General features: G+C 37.2%; 1 protein-coding gene across 1 annotated transcript in view; it reads left to right on the top strand.

Annotated features, from left to right (window-relative positions):
- NELL1 (neural EGFL like 1) overlaps positions 1-27,290 on the top strand; it is a 925,820-nt gene that overhangs the window by 686,601 nt on the left and 211,929 nt on the right. The window contains 1 exon segment of the mRNA XM_037838459.1: positions 10,618-10,713. Coding sequence (XP_037694387.1) covers positions 10,618-10,713 — 96 coding nt within the window.

The following is a 27,290-nucleotide window of genomic DNA, read 5'->3' as shown; positions in this document are numbered from 1 at the left end:
AATGATATAAAAAAAATCAGGACAGTGTGGTCACCTTGAAATCAATAAAAAAAGGTGTTTGAAAGTCGAGGAAGTGATAGAATGAATCAATTGCAGCTGCTATGTCATCTGAGCTGTCAACTGAGAATTGACCACTCCATTTAGCATTTGATGGTCATTGGTGACCTTGATAGTACCTCAGGGCCTTTGCAACTTGCTGTAACCTTTGCCTGGAATGTTCTCTCTTTCAATAACTGCATGGCTCAGTCATTCCACTTTGGGTATTTACTCAAATGCTCCCTCCTTGGGGAGGCCTTCCCTTATCAACCTCTTTAATTGCAGCTCTTCCCACTGACACTCCCCATTCCAGTTCTCTGCTTTATTTTTCTCCATGTCACCTGTCATCATCTAACAAACTATGTCACCTACATATTCATTTTGTTTATTCTGTATCTTTTCTAACTAGAATACAAACCCATAAGGGAAAACATTTTGTCTGTTCTATTGACCACCAGAGGCTTGGTTCTTAGAATAATCCCTAGTACAGAGGGTGCTCAATAAGTATTTGTTGAGTGATTACATAAAGGGCTGTGCTTCTTTTCTCAACCTCAGGATTGTTGACATTTTGAGCCAGAAAATTCTTTGTTGTGGAGTCTGTCCTGTAGATTGTGGGAGGTTTAGCAGCATCCCTTGTCTCTACCCATTAGATGCCAGTAGCAGTCTATCAGCTGTAAAATCTAAAAATGTCTCCAGACATTGCCAGATGTCCCCTGGGAGGCCAAATAAAAACCAGTGTATTAGGCTGTTAGTCCCTAGAAAACAGGGACAATACCAAAGTATCTAGTGTCTAGCATGTAGGCAATTTTTGAATTGAATTGATCTGACTTGATTGATACATTTTGAATTTGTGTTAGTTTCCTACTGCTGTTGTAACAAATTACCACAAACTTAGTGACATAAGACAACATGAATTTATTATGTTGGATGTCAGAAGTCCTGAATGTGTCACAATAGGCTAAAATCAAGGCTGTTCATTCAGAAGGATCTAGGGAAGAATCTGTTTCCTTGCTTTTTCCAGCTTCTAGAAGTCCTCTGCATTCTAGGCTCATGTCCCCTTCTTCCATCTTTAAAGTTAGTAGCGAGTTTAGCATCTTTAGACCTCTCTCTAGCTGACTTCTGTCATCAAAAGACCCTTGTGATGACATTGGGCCCACACAGATAATCTAGGATAATCTCTTTTCTTAAAGTCAGCTGATGGCAACCTTAATTCCATCTACAATCTTAATTCCCCCATTTCGTGGACGTATATAGGGGGCTGTTCTTGTGCCTAATATTATTGGTCAAATGTTTGTCTCACCTTTTATAATATAGTTGTTTAGGCACAGGAATGTCTTCTAAAAATTTTTACCTTTTTATATAATGAGTTTACTCCATCAACAAATAATCCATTACTCAGTTCAAGACAATGTAGAAGAATGCAGAGAGCAAAAATCATGGTCCTTAAAAATCTCATGGTCCTGTTGGAGAAATATACACTGTCAGAGAAACATACACAGTTAATACACTGGCCTCCCCCAAACACAGTCATGCAAAAGGATACATTATCTCTTTCCTCAACTTGTGATGTTCCCATCTGGTTCATCCTACTGTTACAGGGATCAGCAGACATTTTCCGTAAAGACCCAGATGGTAAATATTTTCTGCTTTGCACATCGTATAGTCTCTGCCACAACTACTCTATTATGTCACTGTAGTGGGAAAGCAGTCACAGATAATACTTAAATGAATTGACATGGCTGTGTTCCAGTAAAACTTTATTTATAGAAATAGGCCATAATTTGTTGACTTCTACTTTATAATTTTAATATTTTTATATCATAGATCTTATTATGTCACTTCCCCCCACAACAAGCCAAAAGTCTTGGACTTCCCCTGCAGTCAAGTCCTGCAGCAGGCATTCAAGGCCTTACATGACTTGCCTATGCCTGCCTTTTTGTCTCTCTTTTTACTATTTCTTCTCCATTCTCTCTGTGATGGTTAATTTTAAGTGTCAACTTAGCTTAGTTGTTTGGTCAAGCACTAGTCTGCTTGTTATTGTGAGGATATTTCATAGATGGAACTTGCATCTACAATAAGTTGATTGCAGCTACAATCAGCAAAGGAGATTGCCCTCAGCAATGTGGGTAGTCTCCTCATCCAATTAGTTGGAAGTTTTAAAAACCAGAATTGAGGGTTTCATATGTCAGAAGAATTTTTGCCTCAACTTCAACACTGGTCATTGCCTGAATTTCCAGCTAGACAACTTCCCCCGGGGGAATTTGGACTAAGGACTTCATCATCTTTTTTACTGGAGTTTCCAGCTTGCAGCCTGCCCTACAGAGTTTGGACTTGCCAGCTTCTTTAGTTAAATGAGCCAATTCCTTATTTAAAAAAATATCTTTATATATCCTGGTGGTTCTGTTTTTCTGGAGATAACTGACTAATAATACACTATATATTCTCCTGTTGAATTTCATGCTTTCTCTGTACTCTTCACCTGCTGTCTTATGTCACACTAGGGCTAAGGTAGTCAAGGAAATAAAAGTAGCACAATCTTTGGAGTGAATTGGACCTGGATTTAATTCCCATCTCCTTCACTCCCCATTTCTTCAGCACTGGGAACCTGCCTTAACTTGTCTTACCTTCAACTACCTCTTCTTTACAACAGGAATAATACTAATTCTCAGAATGGGCACTAAGCAATGTTACAGACTGTACTTGACCTCTAGTTGTCCTGGCCTTTTCTGTTCATAAGTAAGCTATAAAAGAGTAAGTGTCATGATGTTTGGGAGCAATACCTTATCTCAGTTTTTCACTGATTTATAAATCTTACAGAAATACGATCTCCCTGTTGTACTACAGGAAGGAAAACTTTTGATGTTGTCATTTCTGAAGATGTATTCCTTTCAAAATCTATGGAAAACACATGCACATGCAGATATTTTATCGTATCAGTCTTTACAGCTCTAAGACCAGTATCTCAAATTGAAGACCTCAAGATTACACTAGAAGTGATCCTATTCCCTAATCCCATCAGAAAATGGTATTGGATAGAAGTATGTGGGCGATTAACAAGAATATCTGAAACAAGTGATTTTTAAACAGCAGATTTAGTGGGCTATGAAAGCAAGTTATTGGGTCACAGCTGCATTTTATAAGTAATATAGTAGATTAGAATAGAACAAACTAGGAAATAATCAGAATGCAATCCACATGCTAAGAGCAAGTTTTATGTTTTTAGTTACATATATGTTTATGGGAGGGTCTCTGACATAAAATCTGATTGTTTATCATAGTAAAAAAAAAAAAAATTAGCAAAGCACAGCCTTAAGCCAGTTATCTAGAATAATGGAGAGAACAAGAGAAAAGTCTTCACATAGATGTCCGGGCAATAAGATATTGTTCCTTAAATAACAAATCTGAGCAGTGGATGGAAGAAGGGGAGGTGAATTGGGTGGTAGGCAGATTCTCAAATGCTCTTGCTTCCCTGCTTGGCTTACTGCATTCAGTTTTAATATTCCGCACTCAACTTGATGTGAATTATAAACAGCTGCTCATTTTCTTCTATTTAGTACCTTTCATCAGGATAAAACCTTGACCTGAAGTGTTGCGCTCCCTGTTCTTCTCTACCTGGCAAGAATTCCATTCATACTTCCAGTCCCAACTCAAATGCTAGCTCTGTGATGAAGCCTTGCCTCTTCCGCCAGACAAAATTAATCACATTCCCCTAGGTAGACTCAGCACTTTGTTCATACTGCTAGGGTAGCTTTTATCACATTTTACTATGCTTGGTTTTATGTGCTCTGCTCTTTGCTGCTCGATTGTGAGCTTCTTGTGGAGGGGAAAACCAGCTGTAGATTTCTCAGCACCCAGTATATTTTCTGTACAAAGTAGGTGACAGAACTCTAAATGGAGACAGTGTAGTGATGTGGTCAAGACTTCGGGGTCAAAACTCTGGATGCAACTTAGTAGAGGTCTGACCTTTGCTAACTCAACTTATCCTGTCTAAACCAGCTCCCTCATCTGTCAAGGAGGATAAAATGGCTAATGCACAGTGTTCTAGTTTGCTAATGCTGCCAGAATGCAAAACACCAGAGATGGATTGGCTTTTATAAAAGGGGGTTTATTTGGTTACACAGTTACAGTCTTAAGGCCATAAAGTGTCCAAGGTAACGCATCAGCAATTGGGTACCTTCACTGGAGGATGGCCAATGGTGTCCAGAAAACCTCTGTTAGCTGGAAAGGCACGTGGCTGGCGTCTGCTCCAAAGTTATGGTTTCAAAATGGCTTTCTCCCAGGCGTTCCTCTCTAGGCTGCAGTTCCTCAAAAATGTCACTCTTAGTTGCACTTGGAATATATGTCCTCTCTCAGCTTCTCTGGAGCAAGAGTCTGCTTTCAACAGCCGTCTTCAAACTGTCTCTCATCTGCAGCTCCTGCTTTCTTCAAAGTGTCCCTCTTGGCTGTAGCTCCTCTTCAAAACATCACTCACAGCTGCACTGAGTTCCCTCTGTCCGTCAGCTCATTTATATGGCTCCAGTGACCCAACTTAGACCCACCCAAAATGGGTGGAGCAACACCTCCATGGAAATTATCCAATCAGTCATCACCCACAGTTGGGTGGGGCACATCTCCATGGAAACACTCAAAGAATTACAATCTAATCAACACTGATGATGTTTGCCCACACAAGATTACATCAAAGATAATGGCGTTTGGGGGACACAATATATTGAAACTGGCACACACAGCATTTCTGTAAGGGTGGAATTGAATTACACTTAGAAGGTACTTGATAGGTTTTCAATAAATTGGATTTATCATCATTATAATTGGTACTATTATTATTACCTTTGAAAAGGGAAGTGGAGAAGACTATTGGAGCTAGTGATACAAACGCATATAGTAGATGTTAGGGGTGAAGGCAATTTTGAAGTCAATAATTAAATATCAAATTATGAAATATACTCTGTGCCTGTGACACCAGAAGGAATAGATGAAAAGTGAGAATTGCAGACATCTGGATGTTTTGTATTATATACTAGATTAATCATATGGTTGATTTTAACTCTTACCTTTCCTCTATATTTTAAACTGTTTTTTTAGTGGGAGGTTGATGGGGGTGGTGGTGGGAAAAGGGAGTAAAATAACAAAATTTTGCTCCTGGAGACTTAGCTTTGTAAAGTTAGAGCAGGGTTTCTCAACCTTGCACACTGTTGATATTGTTGAACCAGATAATTCTTTGTTGTGGATTGTCCTGAGCATTGTAGGATGTTTAGCTGCATCCCTGGCTTCTACGTACCGCATGCCAGTAGCACACACACCCAGACAACCACAGTATTTAAGGTTCCCTTCAATAAACAGCATGCTCTGAACAAAGTGAAGAATAAAGCCATAAAGCAAACAGGGAGATGAAAATATTCCTCATATTATTGACAGAGATGGATTGGAGAATAGGACTTCAAATCTGTAAGCCAGGCTGGCTGCTAGTAATGAACACAGGGTAAGGCCACCTCACCTACTGAGTCCCATGGAGAAGGTGTCATGAAGTTGGTGAGGAAAACTCATACTGTCTGAAGGCAGCTCACTCCTATGAGAGAACAGGGCAGGCAAAGAGCTGTTCTAAGGATACCCAGATTTTAATTATTCTTCCCCACTCCTTTGGATTTTAGACACGCAGAATCAAATTAGGTACTATCTTTGGTTCCTGACACCCTGTCTTCATTGGTCCATGGTGGCCAGCTTCTATTTATTTTGACATATTTATGGTTATTTTTCATAATGTAATTCATACCTATTAACTCACTACCCAAAACAAATGATGGAAATGTGACAATAACCTATCTCTAACCATATGGTCCTTCCCATCCCATCCTCCTGCTTCTCCCACATGAGGTAAGCATCACCGTGACATATATTTTTTACAAATTTACCAATAAAATAAGTGCCTCTTACCCACCCACCTAATCCCCTCCCCAGGATGAAATTAGAAGAAAGGGCGGAGAGGCCAGAAATGGATTGAATGAAAATCCCTCCTCAAGGAAATCAGGAGGAAGGAAAAGGGTTTCCTTCTAACAGATGGCACTGAAACTTGTATGTTTCCTTATTTTTTCAGGAATTCAAAGTGTCCCCAGAAACTAAGAATATGCCAGTAAAACTTTGAAAAGATCATGCAAGATGTTTAGAATGTGAAGAGCTGTTACCTTTTATTAGTTTAAAGCTACTTTTGTCAAACTGAGCACATGGTGATGAAATTGGGCCTCTGCAAACCTGGCATATGTAAAGCTACCTTCTCATTTGGTTTCCCATAAGGCCCAAGTTCCATTTCACATGCAGAGAATTTTTCTATTTACAATAATAATCTTTCTGCTTATTAACTCTCCCTCAACTTTGAATTTTGTGATTTGATTTTCTTGAACAATAAAAAGAGTCCTTGTAAATATAGAATCCCTACCTTCTTAGAGTTGCTCCAATCCGACATCTTCTCCAGGGCAGTACGTTCATAACAAATGGCACTATCATCACAGATTCAGGTTTGTAATGTCATTCTATATCTAAATCTATTTATGCCATACTCCAGAATCTGGAAAAGGGTTGACAAAGAAGCAACACATTAAGTCACATACCCATTTTGCCTGAGCTTCTGTGAGTTTGTAAGAGAGCTATGATTCCAGGTTCCATGGCAAGCCACACGAAGCTTCCAAGGCACCAAATCAAGGAAGGAGTGACAGTGTGCCCTCATGGAAGAATAAATTCCATAGCACGGAGATGTTTTCTTCTTTATTTACTGCTGCATCTCCAGCATCTAGAACAGGACAGTTCGTCATAGCATTGCTATTTGGAAAAGCAGAGTCCTGGTGATAACAACAATCACATCCAGTTTGTGACCACATTTCAGGTGCAGTGCCCTGTACTGGGTGGTTTCTGATGGTAATTTAATTTAACCCTCCTAGCCTGGGTATTATCATGATTATCATTACTGCTTTGTTGATGAGAAAACTGAGGCCCAGGGGGGTTTAGTAATTTTCTGTAGGTCACACAGCTAATAAATGTAGAGCAAGGACTTAGGCCATGTAGTTTCTTCCATCCCATCTCATAAACTAGAAAGAGAATACAGTGGTGATCTAGCTTCCTGTTTTGGTTCTGCCATCAACTAAGTAATATTGTGCAAATTGTGGGTCCTCTGAATATAAGAGCCCTGTTCTTTAAAATGTATGGTTTTTAGTTGATCACAAAAGAGCCTATCCAGATAGAAAGAATCCCTTTATAATTTTTAAATAAGATGTGAAAGTATGTTTTGATGTTTTATGAGGTATTCAAAGAAAACTTGCATTGACTTTCTTAATTTCCCAACAGTAATTTAAGTTTTGGATGACATGTTCTTTATTTGCTTTCATGTTTTTTAATTTACTTTGCCATGTTATGTAAGTTTCAAGTAGGCAGTGGATTTCTGTTCTAATCTAAATAAATTCCATTAAAAATGGTGTGTGCCTAGATTTTATGAAGCTGGAGGTTAGATAATAGGTCCGTGACCTTGAACAGCTCCCTATTACCTTCTTTAATACAACATGTATAATTTGGACAGATTTGTTTCCTTTAATTTTTAGTTAATTCTCTGAGCACTTGTGGCACTATTCGAAAAAGGAATAAACCTGCCCATGTGAATACTAGATTGTAGAAAAACCTACCCTGTAACGTAGTAATAAGAGGTAACACTTTGAAGCCAAACAGAGTTTTGATTGACTCCTGGTTCTACTGCTTACTTCCTGAGCAAGTGACAAGGCACTTGATTTCTGAGCCTCAGTTTAGCCATTTATAAAATGGATACAATAGTACCTATCTGATACTTCATTGATAAGTAGAAATGTAACTGTCAGTTATTAAATCAAGAATAAATAACAAGGGACACCTTAATCGATCTTGCTGAAGCTGAGCACTTTGTAGGATGGATTTATATTATCTGGGTATTAGACAGTTTGTTCTCTGGTCCATGCTTAACCTATAATTTATTAATTAATTTTATTTAACCAAACACATATAACACTAACTCTATGGCAAATACTATATTAAGCCTTTCACAAATATTAACTCATTTCATCTTCATTGTACTCTATTCATTGTGATATCTATGCATCCTTTGAACATCGCAAGCATTTCATGTTGTCTTCCCTATTATCATTTTATTTAAGGTTGGGTTAATCAAGGGTACCTACCTATAGAAAGCAGCTCTGCATCTCCGAACCAGATCTTCAGCCGTTAGATTTAGAGCTGTTTGAACTGCACCACAAAAGAAACCCAAACTAAGCCCCCTGTTTACAAGCACATGCATTCTTTTGGTTCCACTCGGAAATTTTTCTTACCAGCTTTCCATTTGTGATTTTTAGCTTGCAAAAACACTTTACTTTTCTGGTATTAACTTTGATACAGAGCTGCACTTTAAATGTCTTACTTGAAATGTAATTCACCAGAGCCCACAAGGTGTGATTTGGGGGATGAGATTTTGTGTACATATGTATACATATATTTAAATACATTTGGTTTTTGTGTTGAACATATCAGGGCAGATAATGTATAAATCTTTGTTGCACAGGCTAAGCATACTAAGATGCTGGAAATAGGAATTGGTATTCAAATTCCAGGGTACACACTGTCTTCTGGCAGAGGTGAAAAGGGGCTCCCAATTAATTGCTGAAGCTACAGAATGATAAATCATCCAGGTTATATTAAACAATGTGGAAAATAACAATATTGTGAGATGGTCTGTGTACTTGGACTAGCATTCAACTATCTTAAGACATCATGTGGCTCTTTGAAGTTAGAGCCATATTATTTATGTGATGGTGGCAAAACACAACCATGACATTTTTCCAGGGTAATAATTTTTAACTGCAATTAAAAATAAAAACATCTGCTCACTTAGCTTTTGCATTAATAAAAAAACCCTGGGTTAACAAGTTGCAATCATCTTCATTAATGAGAAATTTTTCAGGTTCAGTTCACTAAATTATTTGTTCTCCAGCAAGGTTTGATAAAAAATTTTTCTGGCAGAATTGTTAGAACAAGAGTTTTCCTGTGAGGAAAACCTGTAAAAAGTGGATTAATTCACAAATACTTTTCAAGTATTTACTGTGTGCTCTGATACTGGGGGTAGGATAGAATAGTGAACAAAAGTAATTATGCTACTTGTCCTTATGGAACTTATTATACAGTGGAGAAGACAAGATTTGTTAATCAATTATATGTAAATATGCAGTTGTATTTGAAACTGCAAGGGAGAGTGTTCTGGTTTGCTAATGCTGCCATTTTGTAAAACACCAGAAATGGATTGGCTTTTATAAAGGGGGCTTATTTCATTACACAGTTACAATCTTAAGGCCATAAAGTGTCCAAGGTATCAACAATAGGATACCTTCACTGGAGAATGGCCATTGGCATCCGAAAACCTCTGTTAGCTGGGAAGGCATGTGGCTGGCATCTGCTTGCTCCCAGGTTGCATTTCAAAATGGCATTCTCCAAAATGTCTCTGGGACAGCTTCTCTGGGCAAACTCTGGGCTAGTACCTCCAAAGCATCAGCAAAACTCTGCTTTCAATGGCTGCCTTCAAAATGTCTTCCAAAGTTGCAGGTGCAAGCTCCTTCTATCTGAGCTCTTACGTAGGGCTCTAGTAAACTAATCAAGGCCCATGCTGAATGGCGGGGCCACACCTCCATGGAAATTATCTAATCAGAGTCATCATCTACAGTTGAGTGGGTCACATCTCCATGGAAACAACCTAATCCAAAGGTCCCAACCTAATCAACACTAATATGTCTGCCCACACAAGATTGCATCAAAGAACATGGCGTTTTGGGGGACACGATACATCCAAACTGGCACAGAGAGGTACCTGTAGCTATGCTATGCCAGTGTACAATTAGGGAAACCAACATGATCTGGGAAGCCTTGCCTGGTAGCACTGGGATGGAGGTTGGATAACTTTGCAGTGCTTATCAAAATGCTTAACAAAGTACACTCTTTGAACCAGCATTTCCACAATGAGGCATTTCCTGTAAAGAAATAATTTAGGGTGTGATCAGCATTTTACCTGCAAGGGCAAGGCATTGTTTTTATTACCAAAATATTGGGAACCTCTTAATAGTCAAAAATAAGGAATTAGTTAAATTTATTATGCTTTTAAAAGTTATATGGACTATTAGAAGCCTTTTAAAAATAATGTAAAAATGTTTTCATTGCCATAAAAGATGTTTAGTGAAAGAGGAAGTTACAAAGTAGTATTTAAAAAGCCTTTGCCTTTAGCTCACACCTACCTTTTCTAGTTTATACCATTTGGTTTCAAATATATTAATACTAATACTACTAATAATAATGATAGTAATAGTAATGGTAATAGCTGCTAATACTAACTACCATTTAGCACATGTCAGGCTCTGGACTAAATGTTTTCCATCCATTATTTTGGTTGATCTCATATAAGCCAGTGAAATAGATATTATTAAATTGATTTCTTTTTATCAGAATTAACTGTTTCAATGCTCATGCTGTTTACCCTGAATTTCCTTTGCCATTTTACCTAAGAGAAATCCCTCGATCTTTTTGCAACAGCATTCTGTGAAGAGGGCTGCAGATACGGTGGGACGTGTGTGGCTCCTAACGAATGTGTCTGTCCATCTGGATTCACAGGAAGCCATTGTGAGAAAGGTAAAGACCATCTGTATAGAAAATAACTGGCTTGCTTTATTGGTGGTGGTGGGAGAGAAAGAGAAAGAAGAGAGAGACTGTGAGGGAATGGAAGCAGTACAGTATTGGGGTTTGAGCTGATACATTGTCTTTGATGGTAGATGTGACTCTCCCAAAGTGGGTACCTTTTGTTACTGCATAATAGGCATCCTCCCTCTGAAAATAGAGCTTCATTTGCCCTGCCTCCAATCTGTCTAATTTAACAAGGTCAAGTCTTTTCTCTGCTACAGTTTGCAGTGTGAGTTTTTAGTGCTAATTAGAGATAAAGCCTGATGAACTGACCTGCCCCACTTATCACCAATTGGGTAGCATCACACGCAACTATTGGAAATATAACAATCTGCTGCATCACCAGAATCTAAATTAGCAGTACATACTCCTTGTGTAAAAGCACATTAAATAACTCCAGCGGCAGGTTTATTGGTGTGCTTGGGATTTTATTCTAATATTGTTTTATTAGGATCATTATCATTCATGGACCTGATAATAGAAGCCAATTAGAACTGGTAAGATTTCATTATGTGCATCTTTCAGTTGGCAACAAATGTAGTGTTTATCCTTGGTGCTATTTGGTGGAATTCAGCTTTCTCATTTCTTGGAGAAGTTCTCCTTGTAGTGTGCAAATGAAATGTGATGTTTAATACCAATGTATATTTCAGTGCAAGGAATTTATGCCATGTAAAAATGGATATGTTTGCTTCAGTTTATTTTCTCATGAGTTTTATTAGGCAGAAATCACTGTCTTGCATTTTTCTAAGTGTGGAATATCACACCTGATACTTCTCATAGCATTGCGTAGAATAATGGCAATAGAATGTTGCAGTCATTATCTCTATCAGTCTATAAGGGGTGTCTTATCTGATGCCAATAGTAAAGCTCTTGTTTATTTTCCTTGATGTTTAGAGGTTTCTGAACCTAGATAATAAATTAAAAATAAGCCCATTTATTATGCATCCCCTGACCACGTATTACATTGCACTGCATGTATATTTATAATCCTTTTAGAAACACGTGAAAATTTAACTACATACATTATTCATTAAGGAAATCATTAAACATTATTTGCACTATTTCCTCTATTTTTATGATGTTATCAACAAATAAATCACATTTATTAAATAATAATTAATTGATTTGTCCTTAAAAAAGACATATACAATTGCCAAGTACAGCCTCTGAGCGAGCGTGGTAGTATTGCCAAATGGAGCAAATAATTCTTGTCAAAAACAACAAAAAAAAGATGTTAACTTTGTATGCATGTCCTTATTACAGTACATTTGATTTTAATTAGGCTATCAAAAAACAAAAAGAAATCTAAAGGATTCTCATTACTTCCTCTAGAACTGCTATATTTCCCTAAAATGTATAGGAATAAATGGAGATAGAACGGTGATGATAATGTTGCAGTGATGGATACTACTACTACAGAGATATCATTTATTATGTGCCAGGCCTTTTAAATGAATATTCTAATATTAAGAACAAATTAAAGAGATAGATATCATTACCCCCATTTTATAGATGGCAAAACTGAAACTTAACTAGGTTAAGTAACTTGTGCAATGCTACAGAGCCCGTATCAGACTTGAGACTAAAACTCAAGTTGCATTCTTTAAAGTCTGCAGTATCAACACTTACATATGTTTCTCAAAGGATAATACATGGGCTTCCTGTTAAAATACACCTTCCTGGGCCCCCGTCCCAGACTTTGTGAATCAGAATATCTGGAGGTGGGTCCATGAATCTGCGCTTTCAGCAAATGCCTCAGTTACTGTGATATTTAACCAGAGTGAATAGTCTTAAGTTCTTATCATTTCTCCATTATAAAGAATTGGGTGGCACATTGACCTTGGAGCACAGTCTGTGGTGTGACAGCACAGAGAAAACTGATGACGGTTTCTGATGGCAGCTGAGTTGTCCTTTTCCTTTCCTCTGCCCAATAAGTGGTTGATTGATTCAGTGATTCTGCTCCAGTCTATAATGTGGAAGAGGAAAAATATAGATAAGGGAGAAAATGAAAACTAGAGGCAAAAGTAAAACAAGGATATGAAAAACATGGGTTCCTCCATAAATATTAATGTTGAGATTGAGAATTGCATTTTCCTGTCCTCTTGCAGTTATCAGAAGTAGCATATGCTACTAATCCCCACCCACCACCATGTGTAAAGTGATTCTAATTCTATTTATATAGGTCAATATTCTAATTGAGATTTTTCTTGCAAAGGATGAAGTACATATTTTCCAACCACTTGTGTGCAAGAGATCTAGATGACTTACAGAACAAACTCTTTGAAAATCTGTGGCGTATTTCTTCAGAATGGTTTTGTCATGTTGATCATTAGCAATAAACATTAAGTAAGTTTATTTGCCATTGAAAAGTGATGCTAGATGCCTTGAGACTCAGGGTACCAAAAGAAAAATGCAAATGCATTGTGAATGTCTTATGGTGATTACACTAAATCTCTTATTTGATTTGTTTTAATTTCAGGACTAACTAAATGGTCCCATTTGAGCTAAATAGAATCCACTTATATTTAGTCTTAAATATGTTCCCTTGGCCCCCCTAGTTACCGGTTTTATTCATTGCTAGTCAGCTTTAACAATTCAAGTATATCATTTGCTCAATCATTTCTTAAAGAAAATGCCTATCTGGAATATAATGAATTAAAAAACCCTGCTCATGTTTGGTATGTAACAAAGAGCAACTCTGCATTTATTTTCTATCAATGAGATTTTACTAAGCCTAAACTTTCTATAACCCCACACAAGTTAAGCCATTTTGTCTCCCTTGGTTTCTGGACTACACATTCTCTTGGTTCTTCTCTTTGTTCCTTCTCTGTGTGCTTAGATTTGATTTGGTTTCACAACTAGCAGTGAGATGTATAAGGAGAGAAATAAGTGAATAATCAACAGGAAGGGTAATTTTGCTACACTTAAGATGGAGAAGGGCTGCTGCTGAAAGCTCTTTTTGCAACCTGGCTGAAAGAGTTAAAAAGGTATGATGTCATAATGTAGCCAACCACAAAACTAAAGAACACAAAATCCCCCTAGAGACTTTTCAAATGTAAAATCAAAGAGCTACCTAAATCCAGAAACGTTACCTACCAGAAAACAGGAGAACATAACCCTCTAAGAATTCATTGAGACTGTGGTTTCTACTTAGTATTATTTGCAAGTGAGAACAAGTAGAGATTAAATAGTAGGTACCAAGCTATATCTAGATTAGGATTTCTCAAACTCTTGATATTTTGGACCAGATAATTCTTTGTTGTGGGGGTTGTCCTGTGTATTGTAGGATGTTTAGCAGCATCCATGACCTCTATCCTCTAATTGCCAGTTGCACTCCCTCTGGTCATGACAATAAAAAAATGTGTCCACACATTATCAAACATCCCCTGGGAGGCAAAAAATCATGTCTCCCACTTTGAGAACTACTGGATTAGCAGTAGCATTTCTTTAAATCTTTTATAAAAAGATAAATTCTTTTTTTTAGGTAAATATGTCTCAGTGTTATATTATGTAATAACATAAAAATCGTAAGCATTTTTATAGAAAACAAAGCATTTTTAAAATACTCAAACATTTTTAGAAGTGCTTAGGATTTACTATCATTGGAACATTCTTGACTGTTCTAGAGCCAGAGACTGTCTGATGTCCATCACGTGCTATGTGGAGCACTCCTTCTTTTAGTCTTAGGAAACAGATTTTTCCCAAATCTGGGCCTGCTCTGTCCTCTCTCTCCCACTGATGGAGTAAATATGTAGAGGCTCCCGATCCACCCAAGGGAAGTGTGACTACAAACCTTAGGTTCTTCTGAGGAAGAGAGAATCCTTTTATCTTATTTAAAAAAACAAAAACAAAAACAAACACACACAAAAATTTAAATTTATTTAATGAGAAGACAACTTTCTCTTGTAGTTTGTCTTAGTTTGCTAGGGTTACCCTAACAAAGTGCCACAACTGGATGGCTTAAAACAACAGAAGTATATTGTCTCACAGTTCTGGAGCCTAGGAGTAGGAAATCAGGGTGTCAGAAGGGCCATGCTCCCTCTGAAATCTGTACAGAAGAGTCTGTTCCAAGGCTCTCTCCTGGATTCTGTCAGTGGACAGTAATTGTTGGTGTTCCTTGAGTTGTGGCATAACTCAATCTCTGCCTCCATCGTAGAATGGTGTCATTTCTCTCTGTGTCTGTATTTCCTCTCCCCTTCTTATAAGGACACCAGTCACGTCAGATAAAGGACTCACACTTCTCCAACATGACCTCATTTTACCTTGCTTAATTCTATCTGTAATAAACCTATCTCCAAAATAAGTTCACATTCTGAGGTATTAGAGATTAGGACTTCAGCCTTTTTTTTTTGGGGGGGGGGCACACAACAACACACAACATAGCATAATATTTAGACACACCCTCCCATCTTTAAAAAGGAATTTTATCTAAAATTATTTCTGTACATCAAGACTACCCAATAAATCACTTTTACTAGGAGTTTAGGCTGGGATATAGGTTAGTGTAAAGGAATTGAAAAAACATGCTGATATTATAAAAGCAGCAAAACTTGAATTTTTCCCACAGTTGCTTCAGAAATAGGTTCATCTCCTGTAACTATTATTCAGTAAACTCGTGTAACCGTTGAAACTCTCAGTTTCCAAGCCTTTCCAGAGCCTGTTAATTACCTGATCAAGAATATTCAGGGGAATCAATAAATAGCAAAAAAAAAGTTTTACAGAGTTATCCATTCATAATATGATTGTTACTAATGTATATTTTCGTATTTTGCTTAACTGAATTTTCTGATTTTTCTACAATAAATATAAATCATGTTTGTAGTAAGAAATAAATGTTTTTAAAACTTAAAGAGAAAATAAAGGTCATAAAAGTAACTTCCTTTACTTGTAACCTTTTCTAAAGGGAAATGACTTTTGCAAGATCATTTATCTTATACTTTTCCCTGTGCTTCAGTGAGCTGCAAATATGTAAACAGAAGGCAGCAGTTTGCCCTGGGTATATTACCCATCAAACAGAAAAAAAGAATAGTCATATAGAGAGAATTCTATATCCTTTAAAATTTTAACTCTTACCCCTATTTTGAGTGAGCCCTATTGGCATTCATCTATATGCAGTTGTTCCGCCTGCCTCTGCTTCTGGGGGAGATTCTAGAGTCTTTAAGAAGGAGGAAAATAGTTCATTCTCATAAAAGAGAAGAGGATGGTGACTCTATTTTATTTCTTCTGTTTCCTCTTTGGGTATCACAGTTTTGTGGGGAGGACATCTGGGAGGAGGATGAGTCAAAAAGTGCCTCTTCGAATTCATAGCAGTCATGAGACTTATTTAGCTTTTCTCAACTTGAACTTGCTCAGGTTGCCTGGCATGTGGTACCTGCCCAGTAAATGGCAGCTTCTATTATTAATGTGGCCACTGTTGTTATTCATCTAATAGATGAGGGGAGAAGAGCAAGCAGGACTTTTTTTTAGCATCATTAAAAAAGGGATCTTGGGGTTTCTCTGAGTTACCTATACAGTTGAACCCACCAGTAAAGGGATGGACACAAATGCTCTTTTTAAATTCCATTAAAGTCCATTAAATTCCACTCATCTGAGTGACAGTTTGGTTTGGGAGCTCCCTGACATGGATATTTCCAGAAACTGAGGATGGCAAAGGAGAGATATTGGACCAGAGGACAAGAGCCCCCCAAACCCACAAACCCTGAGATCATTCATCTTTGGAGCAGCTGAGAAATCTTGCCTTCTTTCAAGTACTCACTTTCTCTCCTCATTTTCACCCATTCAACCTTCTTCTTTTCTAGTCTATGAGGAGGAAATTGTGCTAAAGACCCAGCATTGCCTCATGGCTCCAAAACGGAGTTGCACTTAACTCTCAGAGATATTAGAGCAATCTCAAAACCCTTCCCTTGGTCCTGCTGGGATCGCCATTATTTCAGTTTCAGACATAAGAAAAATGAAATACTCAAGCTATTTTCATCCTCACCTACTTGAAAAGAGCAAGTTTTTCAGTCATTTCAATGTAACTATAAGGAAAGATACCTTTTGTTCACAAACAGGGATTTGGACTAGAAATTAAAGATGCAGCCTGTGGTGATGAAAAGAGCACTGGACTGAAGGACAGTGGCCCAAGTTCTGATAGTAGACCTGTCACCCTGAATTATTTAACCTCTGTGAAGGGAAACTTGTGATAGTCTACTACTCATCTGCTATGAGTCACAAACTTTTGCAATTGTTACTTTTTGTGAACCAGCTAGCTTTATCCCTACTGGAAATATATGATGACATGTATAAGTGTCATCTAGTCAATCAATAGTGGAGTTGGGATTCTAGCCTGGTAATGACTGAATCAAAATCTCCTGTTCTTTCCATTATTATTTGCTGCCTCTTGATTGCCTTACCTGTGCCCAAGAGCAATTAAACCTAACAGGTTTTAAGAGTGGTCAAATAAATTACATTCTCCTGTGAGTAAGGAGCCATAATTTCCTACTTGATAATATGCATCCTTTTATATATTTCTTTCAACATCTTTGTTGTGCCTAAGGTGGGCATAGAGTAAACAAAATATGTTCAGAGAACATAATCTCTGAAGTCATAATATTTTGGTTTAAATTGAGATTCCTTCACTTACCATGATTTGTGATAGTGGTTCATATATACTTAATATTTCTAAGCTTCAATTTCCCACTAAAATAGGGATATCAGTATTATCTATCTCATAAGAGTATTGTGAGATTAAATGAAGTAATCCATTTAAATCACTTGGTAGAGTTCCTGATGCATAGAAGATGTCTAGAAATGGTAGCTACTATTTATTTTATACTCATTTTACTGTGGATAAAAGTGATGCTCAGAAATAACAGGCTACTTTCTCAAGGACACTTAGCAGGTAAATGGTAGAGCCAAGCTGTATTAGTCAGACTTCTCCAGAGAAACAGAACCAATGAGAGAGAGAGAGAGAGAGGAACATAGATGGATAGATAGATACATACATACATACATGGATGAATAGAAGGACAGGCAAACATACAGACAGATGAAAGATAGATAATAAGATGTATTATAATGAATTACCTCATATGACCATGAAGACCAGCAAGTCCAAGCTCTGTAGGATGAGGCACAAGCTGCAAACTCCAATAAAGGTGATGCTCAAGTCTTTAATCCACATTCCTCAGGAGAAGCTGGCTGGCTGGAAGTTCCAGCAAGAGTCAATGCTGAAGTTTAGGCAGAAGTTTTTCTTCTGATAGCCGAAATTCTCAGTTTTGTCTTTTAAGACCTCTGACTGATTGAATGAGGAGACTCCCCACATTGCTGAGAGCAATATCTTTTATTGATCATAGATACAATCAAGTGATTATAAATACATCTGTGAAATACCCTCACAGTAACAAGCAGCCCCGTGCTTTAACAAACACCTGGACACCATAACCCGGCCAAGTTGACACATGAAATTAACCTTCACACAAGCCTTATATCCATCCATTTTCTGCTGAAGTCTCTCTATTCTTTCCACCAACCCTTATGGCCCTTCACTCTACTGTTCAAATGTAAAGTGTTATTATTCATCTTCTCCACTCATATTCTGTCTGGTCCCATAAACATCTTACATAATTTCTTATCAAGCCAATGCATATTAATTTATGCCACATAATTTTGCTATGAAGAGAGGGTGAGTTGATTCAGCACCTGAAATAGTGGCATACTTGATGGGGAAAGATTTTCTGCTGGTGTTTATTTCCCAGTTCTTGGAGTTGAAATTAACAATTTCACACCACGTCCTTGTTGTCAAGAGCATAGCTGACTTTGTACATAGGCAGATCTGAGACCTCACTGAGGAGGCTACTGGGGACTTCCAGATGAAGCGCCCTTGAAATGAGCAGGCCTTTCACTCTTCTGCAGCTATGACCCTTCTCCTTCACTGCTGAGCTTGTGAAAGTACAACTTCTCTGCTGTGGCCCCTTTGCCCTGCCAGATTAATGTATATTGCGGTTTGTCTTTTGTCCCATCAGTCCAAGCTGTGTACTCTGCTAATGTGGTCTGAGAAAGCCCTATCCCAAGCAAACTTTAAAAGGTACCTATACACTTCTAAGATATGCATCAAATACCAGTTGGTATGTCCTTTACTTTCCAGGAGACATTTCTAGGTGTCCTTAAAATCTCTCTCCCTTGAAGGAGTTTAGGGTGGGGGTGAATAGATTCTTCCAGCTTTCTCCAAAACAATCCTTTCTCTGAAATAGTCCTCGCTTCTGAACTTGTCAACATCCCTTGCTGAATTTTTCGGCCTGTGTTTACAGAGCTTGACTTACAATAGTTGACAACTATTTATGGCAAGTTTCACCAAGGTAGTCTAGCACCCAGTTTTAGAATGTGAGAGACCTTGGCATCTATCACTTTCTTCTGTACCTTTGGGTTCTCTACTGACACTCTGGCATGGGGAAAGTCCCATTTTAATATACTTTGATATTTGAATTCAATACATGTTTGATAAATGAATAAATAAATGAGTACAGACAAGGACCCTATATTTCACATTGTGCAGTCTTATCATTTTATAGATCATAAAGTATAATCTCATAATTGAAAACTCATTTAAAAGATGAATAAATGCAAGCATATCATACTGAGGATGGGGGGAAAGAAGTGCCACTGACAAGAAAAGTAAATAATTTTTTGTATGTATTTATCTGCATGCCTTCCCACAAAGCCAAGTTTGTACCTCTGCCAATAGTGAAGGGAATGAATTTTTTCAATAGATTGACATTCCCTGTCAAGTAAATGAAGGCTATTAGGAATTACCTTCTCCAGTTAGTAATGCAGAAAATAATTTAGATGACAGGCAGCTCTTGCTCCTCAGGAGGCAAGCCCACACTATAGATCTGTGAAAGTCAGAAATTTGGTTCATACACTCAATTTTAATCCTATGCCTTGGGAAATACAATCACCACTGTAACATGAAATACAATGGTGAAACAGAAAAGAATTCCAGCTTTCTGTGAAAATATGGCGAACAGTAATCCAGAAATTACAAACTTTCCATAGTAACTGGACATAAGTCTTTGCATCCAAGAATATGTACTGCACTGTAAATCATGTGGAAACAGGCTAATTGAAGCCAATAGCCTGACTGATAAGGAATATAACTCTTGCGATTTGCATCACTCTCTCCTAATAGGATTCACTGATTAGAAAAGGCAGTTGCCTGGAAATGTTCACTTGGGTCCAAAATATGATGAATCAGACAGCAAGATCTAGGCATTCATTTTGGTAGTGGTTGAAGAGATAAGTAGTTTCTGGCTTGATGGGCTAATGTAGTTTTAAAGCATCCTCCAGTTTAACAGAGACCTTGAAGTTATCTGAGGATGGCAGCAATTTTAACCAAGTAGATTGAGTCCATGAGGGAAGATCCTGGAAATTATTTTATTAAAGTATATCCTGCTAAGAAAGCCTTTCAGTACCTTCTCAGTGCTTACAAGATAAAACTCAAATTCCATTGCATGATATATAAAGACCTCCATGATTGGACTCTGCCTACCTCTCCAGCTTTATTTCCTATATCTGCTTCACATAAATCCTAAACTCTGGCCTGTTCTAAACTTCTGGTTGCTGAAACGCTCCTTATTGTTTCACATCACAGAGCTTTTGTTTGTAATGTTCTCTCTACTTGTAACACCTTTACAGATTCACATTTTGATCATAAATATGTAATATTCATTAAAAATAATAGAAAACATTGGCAATTGAGGCTCTTCAATAATCTAGATTATTCCTGATCTTCCCCCTTACAATATGATCCTCCTACAGTCTTCCCCATTACAGTTGATGATGAAGTCTATCTTTTCATATTCTCAGGGCTGAGATTTTGAAATTATCTTTGATTTCTCCTTTCTTCTGCACTATACATCCAAACCTTTGGCTCTGCCTTCAAAATATATCTAGAATACAAACTCCATGAATGCAGGGATTTTGTGTATTTTATTGCCACAGTATTTCCAGGGAGTAGGGCAGTACCTGGCACATAGTAGTTGCTTAAAATATTTGTTGGATAAGTAGAAAATGTAGTAAGGAGTATTAAGCACTTTCTAGCTTTTTAGTCTCCAAAGCCACAATACTGTTATCATGATACATGTTGGAAAGAATGAAAAAAAAATTATCGTTATAAATCACATACTTTCATCTCTGATATGTAGTAAGATTTATCCTTGATTTCTCCTTCTCCTTCTCCCTCACATTCCCATCCAATCAATCACTGTAATCCATCCATTCTTCTCCTTCTTACTGCCTAGGGAAAATCACCGTAGTGTGTTTTGCCTGGAGTGACATCAGAGGAAAGTTCTCCAATCTCCCAACCTTGTTCTTGCCTGATAAAGAAAATACTCTTTCTGCATTGCAGTTCATAATAATTCCTATGAAATATAAATACAATCCAATTTTTCCTTGCTAGAAAGCCTTAAATGATTTCCTATTCAATTTCCAACTCATTTTATTATTATCTATGTCTCCCTCTGAGTGCCTTTCCCATTCCAACTTGTAATCAAAACCCTTCCCACATGAACTCTTCCAGATTTTCTCATAGCAACAGTCTACCCACTTCAGGCCACTGCCCAAGGTGTTGCTCTATCTGGAACTCTTTGATTTCTTTTTCTACGTCTTTCCTCCTCTTACCATAACTAGTCTCCATCTTCTCTTGCTCTCTCACATAGATTTGAACCCAAGCATTTCTTCAGAACTACTTTTCAGACTCCCTGGTCAGGGTTAGGTCCTTTCCAATGTGCACCAGATCAACCTGATTTTCCCTTTAATTAAATTTATCACATTTAATTGAGTGTTTGTTTCTCTCCCCTTTCTTCCTTCTTCCTGTCCCTGTAGCATAGGCAATATTCTCTTCCCTCCCGCCAAAAACCCCTACACAATATTGTTAACTTGATACAGCAGTTAACTCACAGTGTCTCCAAACCAAAACAGCATTTGCGCTGTTTTTCTTTCATCCCTTTCTAGCTGATCCTGTTCTTTCCACTTCAAGGTGGTAATTATTGAAAATGTAAAGGGAGCCATATTGGTATTTGCATAACGTGCTTGTGAATGATAGAAACATTAACACCTTTCAAGAAAACTTTGATATAGCTAAACTAGACAATTTGTTTCAGGAGGATAAGGAAGTCCTTCCTCTCTCCCATAGACAAGCCTTGCCCTGTCATAGTATATCCCAGATCTGGATAAACCTGGTCAAATTTTGCACGTCCCTGGTTTTAAACTACCTAGCAGTCCCTTTTGGAGGCGATTCCTTGATTGCAACAGTTAAAGAACTCTGGATTGCACTTTTAAGCTCTTTTTGATTTACTATCAGCAATTATTATGGCACTTTCTTTCAGGAAATAATGAGAAGCATCCAGTGGTAAGCTTTATATTTTTCCAGATGCTTGGTCTCCAGGACTATGGAGATATTACAATCAATTGTGCATTTCCATATACACCATGCTTTAGCATTTTGGAGATAACACATTTTCTTTTTCTACATTTTTCCCAGTGACTCTTACAGCAGCAATACTTCTCCAGTCTCTTAAGATTTGAGTCAGAATGGTGATGGAACTATTTAAACTGCATAGTTATGATGCTTATTGTAGACAAGCACAATTATTATGTTACTTAAACTTTACAATGCAAAAGCCAGGCACTGGATCCAAATGGCCCAGCCCACATAATCTGTTGAATGTCATACACTTCTATATCCTTCCTTGCCAGTTTTCAAACATATAAGTCTCCTGGGGTTTATTCTTTCTCAAATGTTCAATTCCTTGGTGGTTCATCCCTTTATCTCCTTCATGTCTCTACTCAAATGTCCCTTTTCAGTGAGACCTTTCCTAACCACCCTATTAAAAGTGAAGCTTTGAACCTTGCCCCAGACAATAATAATAATACCTCCATTCCCTGCTTTATTTTTCTTCCATTGCACTCATCATCAACTATGATACTGAATGTGTTACTTGCCTATCTTGTTTATTGTCTCTTCCCCCTGCTGGAAGGCCAACCGCCATGATAACACAGGCTTTGGTTAGTGTTGGCCACCATATCGCCAGCTCTCACATTAATGCCTGGCACACAGGCAGGCAAATATTTCTCAAGAAATATTTGTTGTATTAATGAATGGTCAAATGAAGGAGTGAATGAATGAAGGATTATCCTCATTTATTGAGCAAACTGAGATTAAGAGCTATAAAATAACATGCCCAATCTAGGAAGTATTAGAGCAGTGATTTGAACAGTTCTTTATACCTAAGCTTTTATACAATGTCCTTTACTGCCCTTCTCAAAAATGCAAGGCTCATTAAAACGATGTTAGCAATTAACACAGGTCACCTTCTCTGTGTTGGTTTTCTTCAGTAACTTGAATTCTTAGTGCACTGCTTTGACTTTTCTACATACTACCAGAAGTTCTTCCATTAAAAAAATAAGTTTTATTTGTAGCTTAAAAATGTTTTGGTAAACTTTTATTGAATTATAACTTATATATTGAGAAGAACACAAAACATAAGTGTACAACTCAGTAAACTTTTGCAAACTCAAAACACCTTTGAAACCAGCACCAATATCCAAAAAGAGAAAATTATCTGCATCCTGGAAGTCCCTTCTCCTGTCCTCTTCCAAAAGCCTCACCAAGGAGAACCACCATTGTGACTTCTAACATTGTAAATCGGTTTTGCCTGTTTTGAATATCATATAAATGAAATCACACTATATGGCCTCTTTTGTTTGCAGCTTATTTTGTTCAACATGAGTTTTATGAGATTCATCCATGCCGTTGGGTAGTTATAGTTTGTTAATTTTCATTGTAGAATAATAGCCCATTTTGTGGATATACTACTCTGTTAGACATTTGGGTAGTTTCTAGTATTGACTCTTTTGAATTGTGTTATATAAATACTCTTGTATATAACTTTGCATGACCATTTTGTTGGATATGTGTGTGTATGTGTGTGAATGGAATTGCTGGGTATGCTTAGGTTCAGTTTTGTTTTGTTTTGTTTTATGTTCAGTTTTAATAGATTTTGTCAAAGAATTTCCCGAAATTGTTGTACCTATTTACATTACCAAATAGCAGTAAATGAGAATTCTCATTGCACCATAAATTTATCAGTAATTTTGTTTTGTGTAACTTTTTAAGTTTAGCCATAATGGTGTGGTGGTATTATATTATGGTTTTAATTGCACATCTCTGATGGCTAATACAGTTGAATATATATTTGTATACCTATTGGCCATTTAGGTACCCTGTTTTGGGACATGTCTATTCAATCTTTACCCTTTTATTTATTGGGTTTCTTGTCCTTTTCTAAAAGTCAAATAGTTCTACAAGGCTGATTATGAAAAAACAGCAGTCCCTCATTCTGATCTTTACCCCATTCTTCCTCTCCAGAGACAATCATTTTTATCTCCATATGTCCATACATTTATATTATATTAACATTACTTACTTTTTTCAGTTTTAGGCATTATCTATTTATTTTCCAGCATAGCAGATGAGAATTTAGTTCGTTTTTAACCTTTCACCCATGGCAAACATGAGTGCATGCGTGCACACACGCACACAAATGCACAAACACTTCCCAATTCCCTCTTAATCAACTGTAGTTAGATCGATATGCAGTGTTTACCTTATTATGCCTATGTAAACCATATTTATAGATGAGCTATGGAATTAGCTATTGTTGCTTCTCCTTTATTCCAAAAATATTTTCCTTCCCTGGTTTTAATGATTAACTAATTTTGTTGTTCTTTATTTGCTTACTCGGTGTTTTATTCACCCATCATTGAGTCAACCTCAGGTTCTCCTAAAATAATAATGTACTCCCAATACATTCAAATGCATTAGATATTGTATAAATTTTACCTTCATAAGGACAATTTTTCCAGAGATTTCTGACAAGCTCCATTATATTCTGGAAGCCCTTTAGTCAAATGCACAGCTCTTTTCTTTGTATGTCTTTGTAACATCATCTCTTTTTTGTTGTTGTTGTTGTATCTCCTGTTTCCTGAGTCCCATGTCAAAGAGTATATCTTTGTTTTTATAAAACAGATGTTCAATTATTAGCTTCTTGAGAAAGGATTGTTTCTGCTATCCTTTTTTATTACTGCTTTCTGAATATCTTTATTTATTGTTTCCAGATCTTGTGTAGAGTATCCTCTTTGATATTTCTGAGAATAATAGCACGAGTTTTGTCTCTTTTATTTGAAGCTTTCCTATTACTTAATAGAGTCTGTTTTCTCCAAGTTGCTCTTTTTTAATAGTTTGTTTTTGTCTTTGTCTTTTCTCATATCCAGTAGTCCATGGATATCTGCTCACTTTTAAGAGTGAGACGTTAAAAAAACTGAATGAAGACTCAGTTTACATATATGGGATGTTCATGTCAATGCTTTTAGATTCTTTCTTTTGAGCTGAGATTTTCAGAGGAGATTCTTCCAATTTCCTATCTGGAGTGATTAAACTTGGCTGCTAGCATTCTCAGAGCCTTGAGGGGAGAATAAGGCAAAGAGTTTCAAGTTCCAGCATGTAAATGTTCACTTAATTCACTGTTTTTAATATGGCATTTCTGCTCGCAACTCTGTTCCATTCTTTTGGTACCTTTGGCCAACGATAAACCCCTAGTCTTTTGCGGGGGCAGGAGAAAGGCAGGTGCTCAGCTGGGGAGAAGCAGCAGCTCTGAGAGTCTAACTGCTTCTTAACCTAATTTTCAATCAGTTTTCCTCTTTTAGCCTTCCCTTGTCCTACACTTCCAGGGACAGCTGAACCAAGTCCTGGGTTCTGTTGCATAAACCCAGTTGCTCTTTGTCTTTCTTCACTGCAGGCTGTCATTTTTCTCAGGTTTTTTGAGTTTTAGTTAACACAAATTCATTTCCCTTCTAGGTCCCCAAATTATGTTACCACGGTCTCCTCGCCCATGTGCTTTGCTCCTGAGGGTTTATGCCCTTTTAAATTTATCTTTAATATTATTTTGTTAGGGTTTAAGGGGGTAGAAAGTAGAGGCAAATGTGAGTATTCAATCCAGCATCTTTATTTGGAAGCTGCTGACTCATAGATAATTGTTCCTGACCCACAGATAAAAAGTCAAAGGACATGATAATTTATTTGCAATAACAGTAGTATAACTGAGTATTAAAATAGTCAAAAGATATAAAATGTCTTCCCCTTTCAGATAAAAAGGAGGTTGTAGGGAGAAATGCAATTTTATTTTATTAGTATCCCATGCAAATTCATCATTACATTAAAAAAAAACACTATTTGAAGAGACTTCCTGAAAAGATAAAGAATTCCCTTTGGAAACAGAGTATCTATCTAATTTCAAAGACCAGTAGAGCATTATTTAAGATGTTAAATGTTTAAATTATTCCTTTAAATTTGTAGGATGTTATGGGAAATTGGGACTATAAATCACCATTCTACTAAGGATAGTTAAGTCCGGTCAGAAAAAAAAAAAAAAAAATAGAAAAACAAGAGCTATTCACATGAAATTTCATTTGAAATATAATTTCCAATGATTTGGAAGTGATCCTTTTAATAGGTTGAGAAATGGCGGAGGGAATGTAAATAAGGGGAAATGGTAAAGGGAAATGTAGTGCATAATTGGGGTTGAAGGACCATCAAGATACCACAGAGATGAGCACGGGGCTCAGACTTATCTAACAACTTCATTAATGATCAGGAAGAAGGAGGATTCAACAAGTTAATTAAATCTGCAGATGGTCCTTAGTGGAAGTTACAAATAGCAGGGAGAACTGAGAAATAATACAGAAAGACCAGAGGGTCAGAAGCTTTGATAGCTATGGGCACAGAACAGCAAAATTAAATTTGAGTAGAATCATTACAATTGAAGACACTTTGTTCAATGAAAAAAGGAGTTAGATCACAAACAATTAATGCTGAATAGAAAATAGTAAGCTTTGCGACTCTAGAAATAAATTCATTTTAAAATGAAAATGAGCTTTTTAGTATGTTTGTTATGTGTCTATTATGGACCAAACAAAGGTTTAGCCAGTTAGAGATGGCTTGTATTACAAAGACAGTAAGACTTGGTCTATCCTCAGATGTAGTCAGATAAGGTAGGGTGGGAAAATTCCCCATGAAAAGTGTGATGAAAGCCATTAAGGAATGGAAAAATGGGAGGATGAAAGGTGGGCAGCCAGCATTACTGAAATTGAGCAAAGGGGCAATCTGGAAGGTTAACAGTGAAAAGAGATGCCTGGGTGACTGACTGCTGTAGCATCTTCCATATCTGCCCTCTCTTTGAAACTAGTCAGAACTCCTCAAGCTTGTAGAGAATGAAATCCCGAGGTGAGGGGAATTCTGTGTTTGTAATAAAAATGAAGGTGGAGTTGAAACTTAACCACATTTAGGAATGTCAAGTATCCCTCCTGGGAGAGATCAAGCAGATTATTAAATGATCTTAGAGAACCGGTAACAAACTCATTCCTTCTAACTTTTGAGTCTATATTTGGCCAAATAAAACACATGGAAAGAAAATTTTGTTTTGGTGCCTGGG

This window comes from Choloepus didactylus, chromosome 6 (assembly GCF_015220235.1).
Source record: "Choloepus didactylus isolate mChoDid1 chromosome 6, mChoDid1.pri, whole genome shotgun sequence".
NCBI lineage: Eukaryota > Metazoa > Chordata > Mammalia > Pilosa > Megalonychidae > Choloepus > Choloepus didactylus.
The sequence above is the reverse complement of the archived record's forward strand: the minus strand, read 5'-3'. Positions and strand labels throughout refer to the sequence as shown.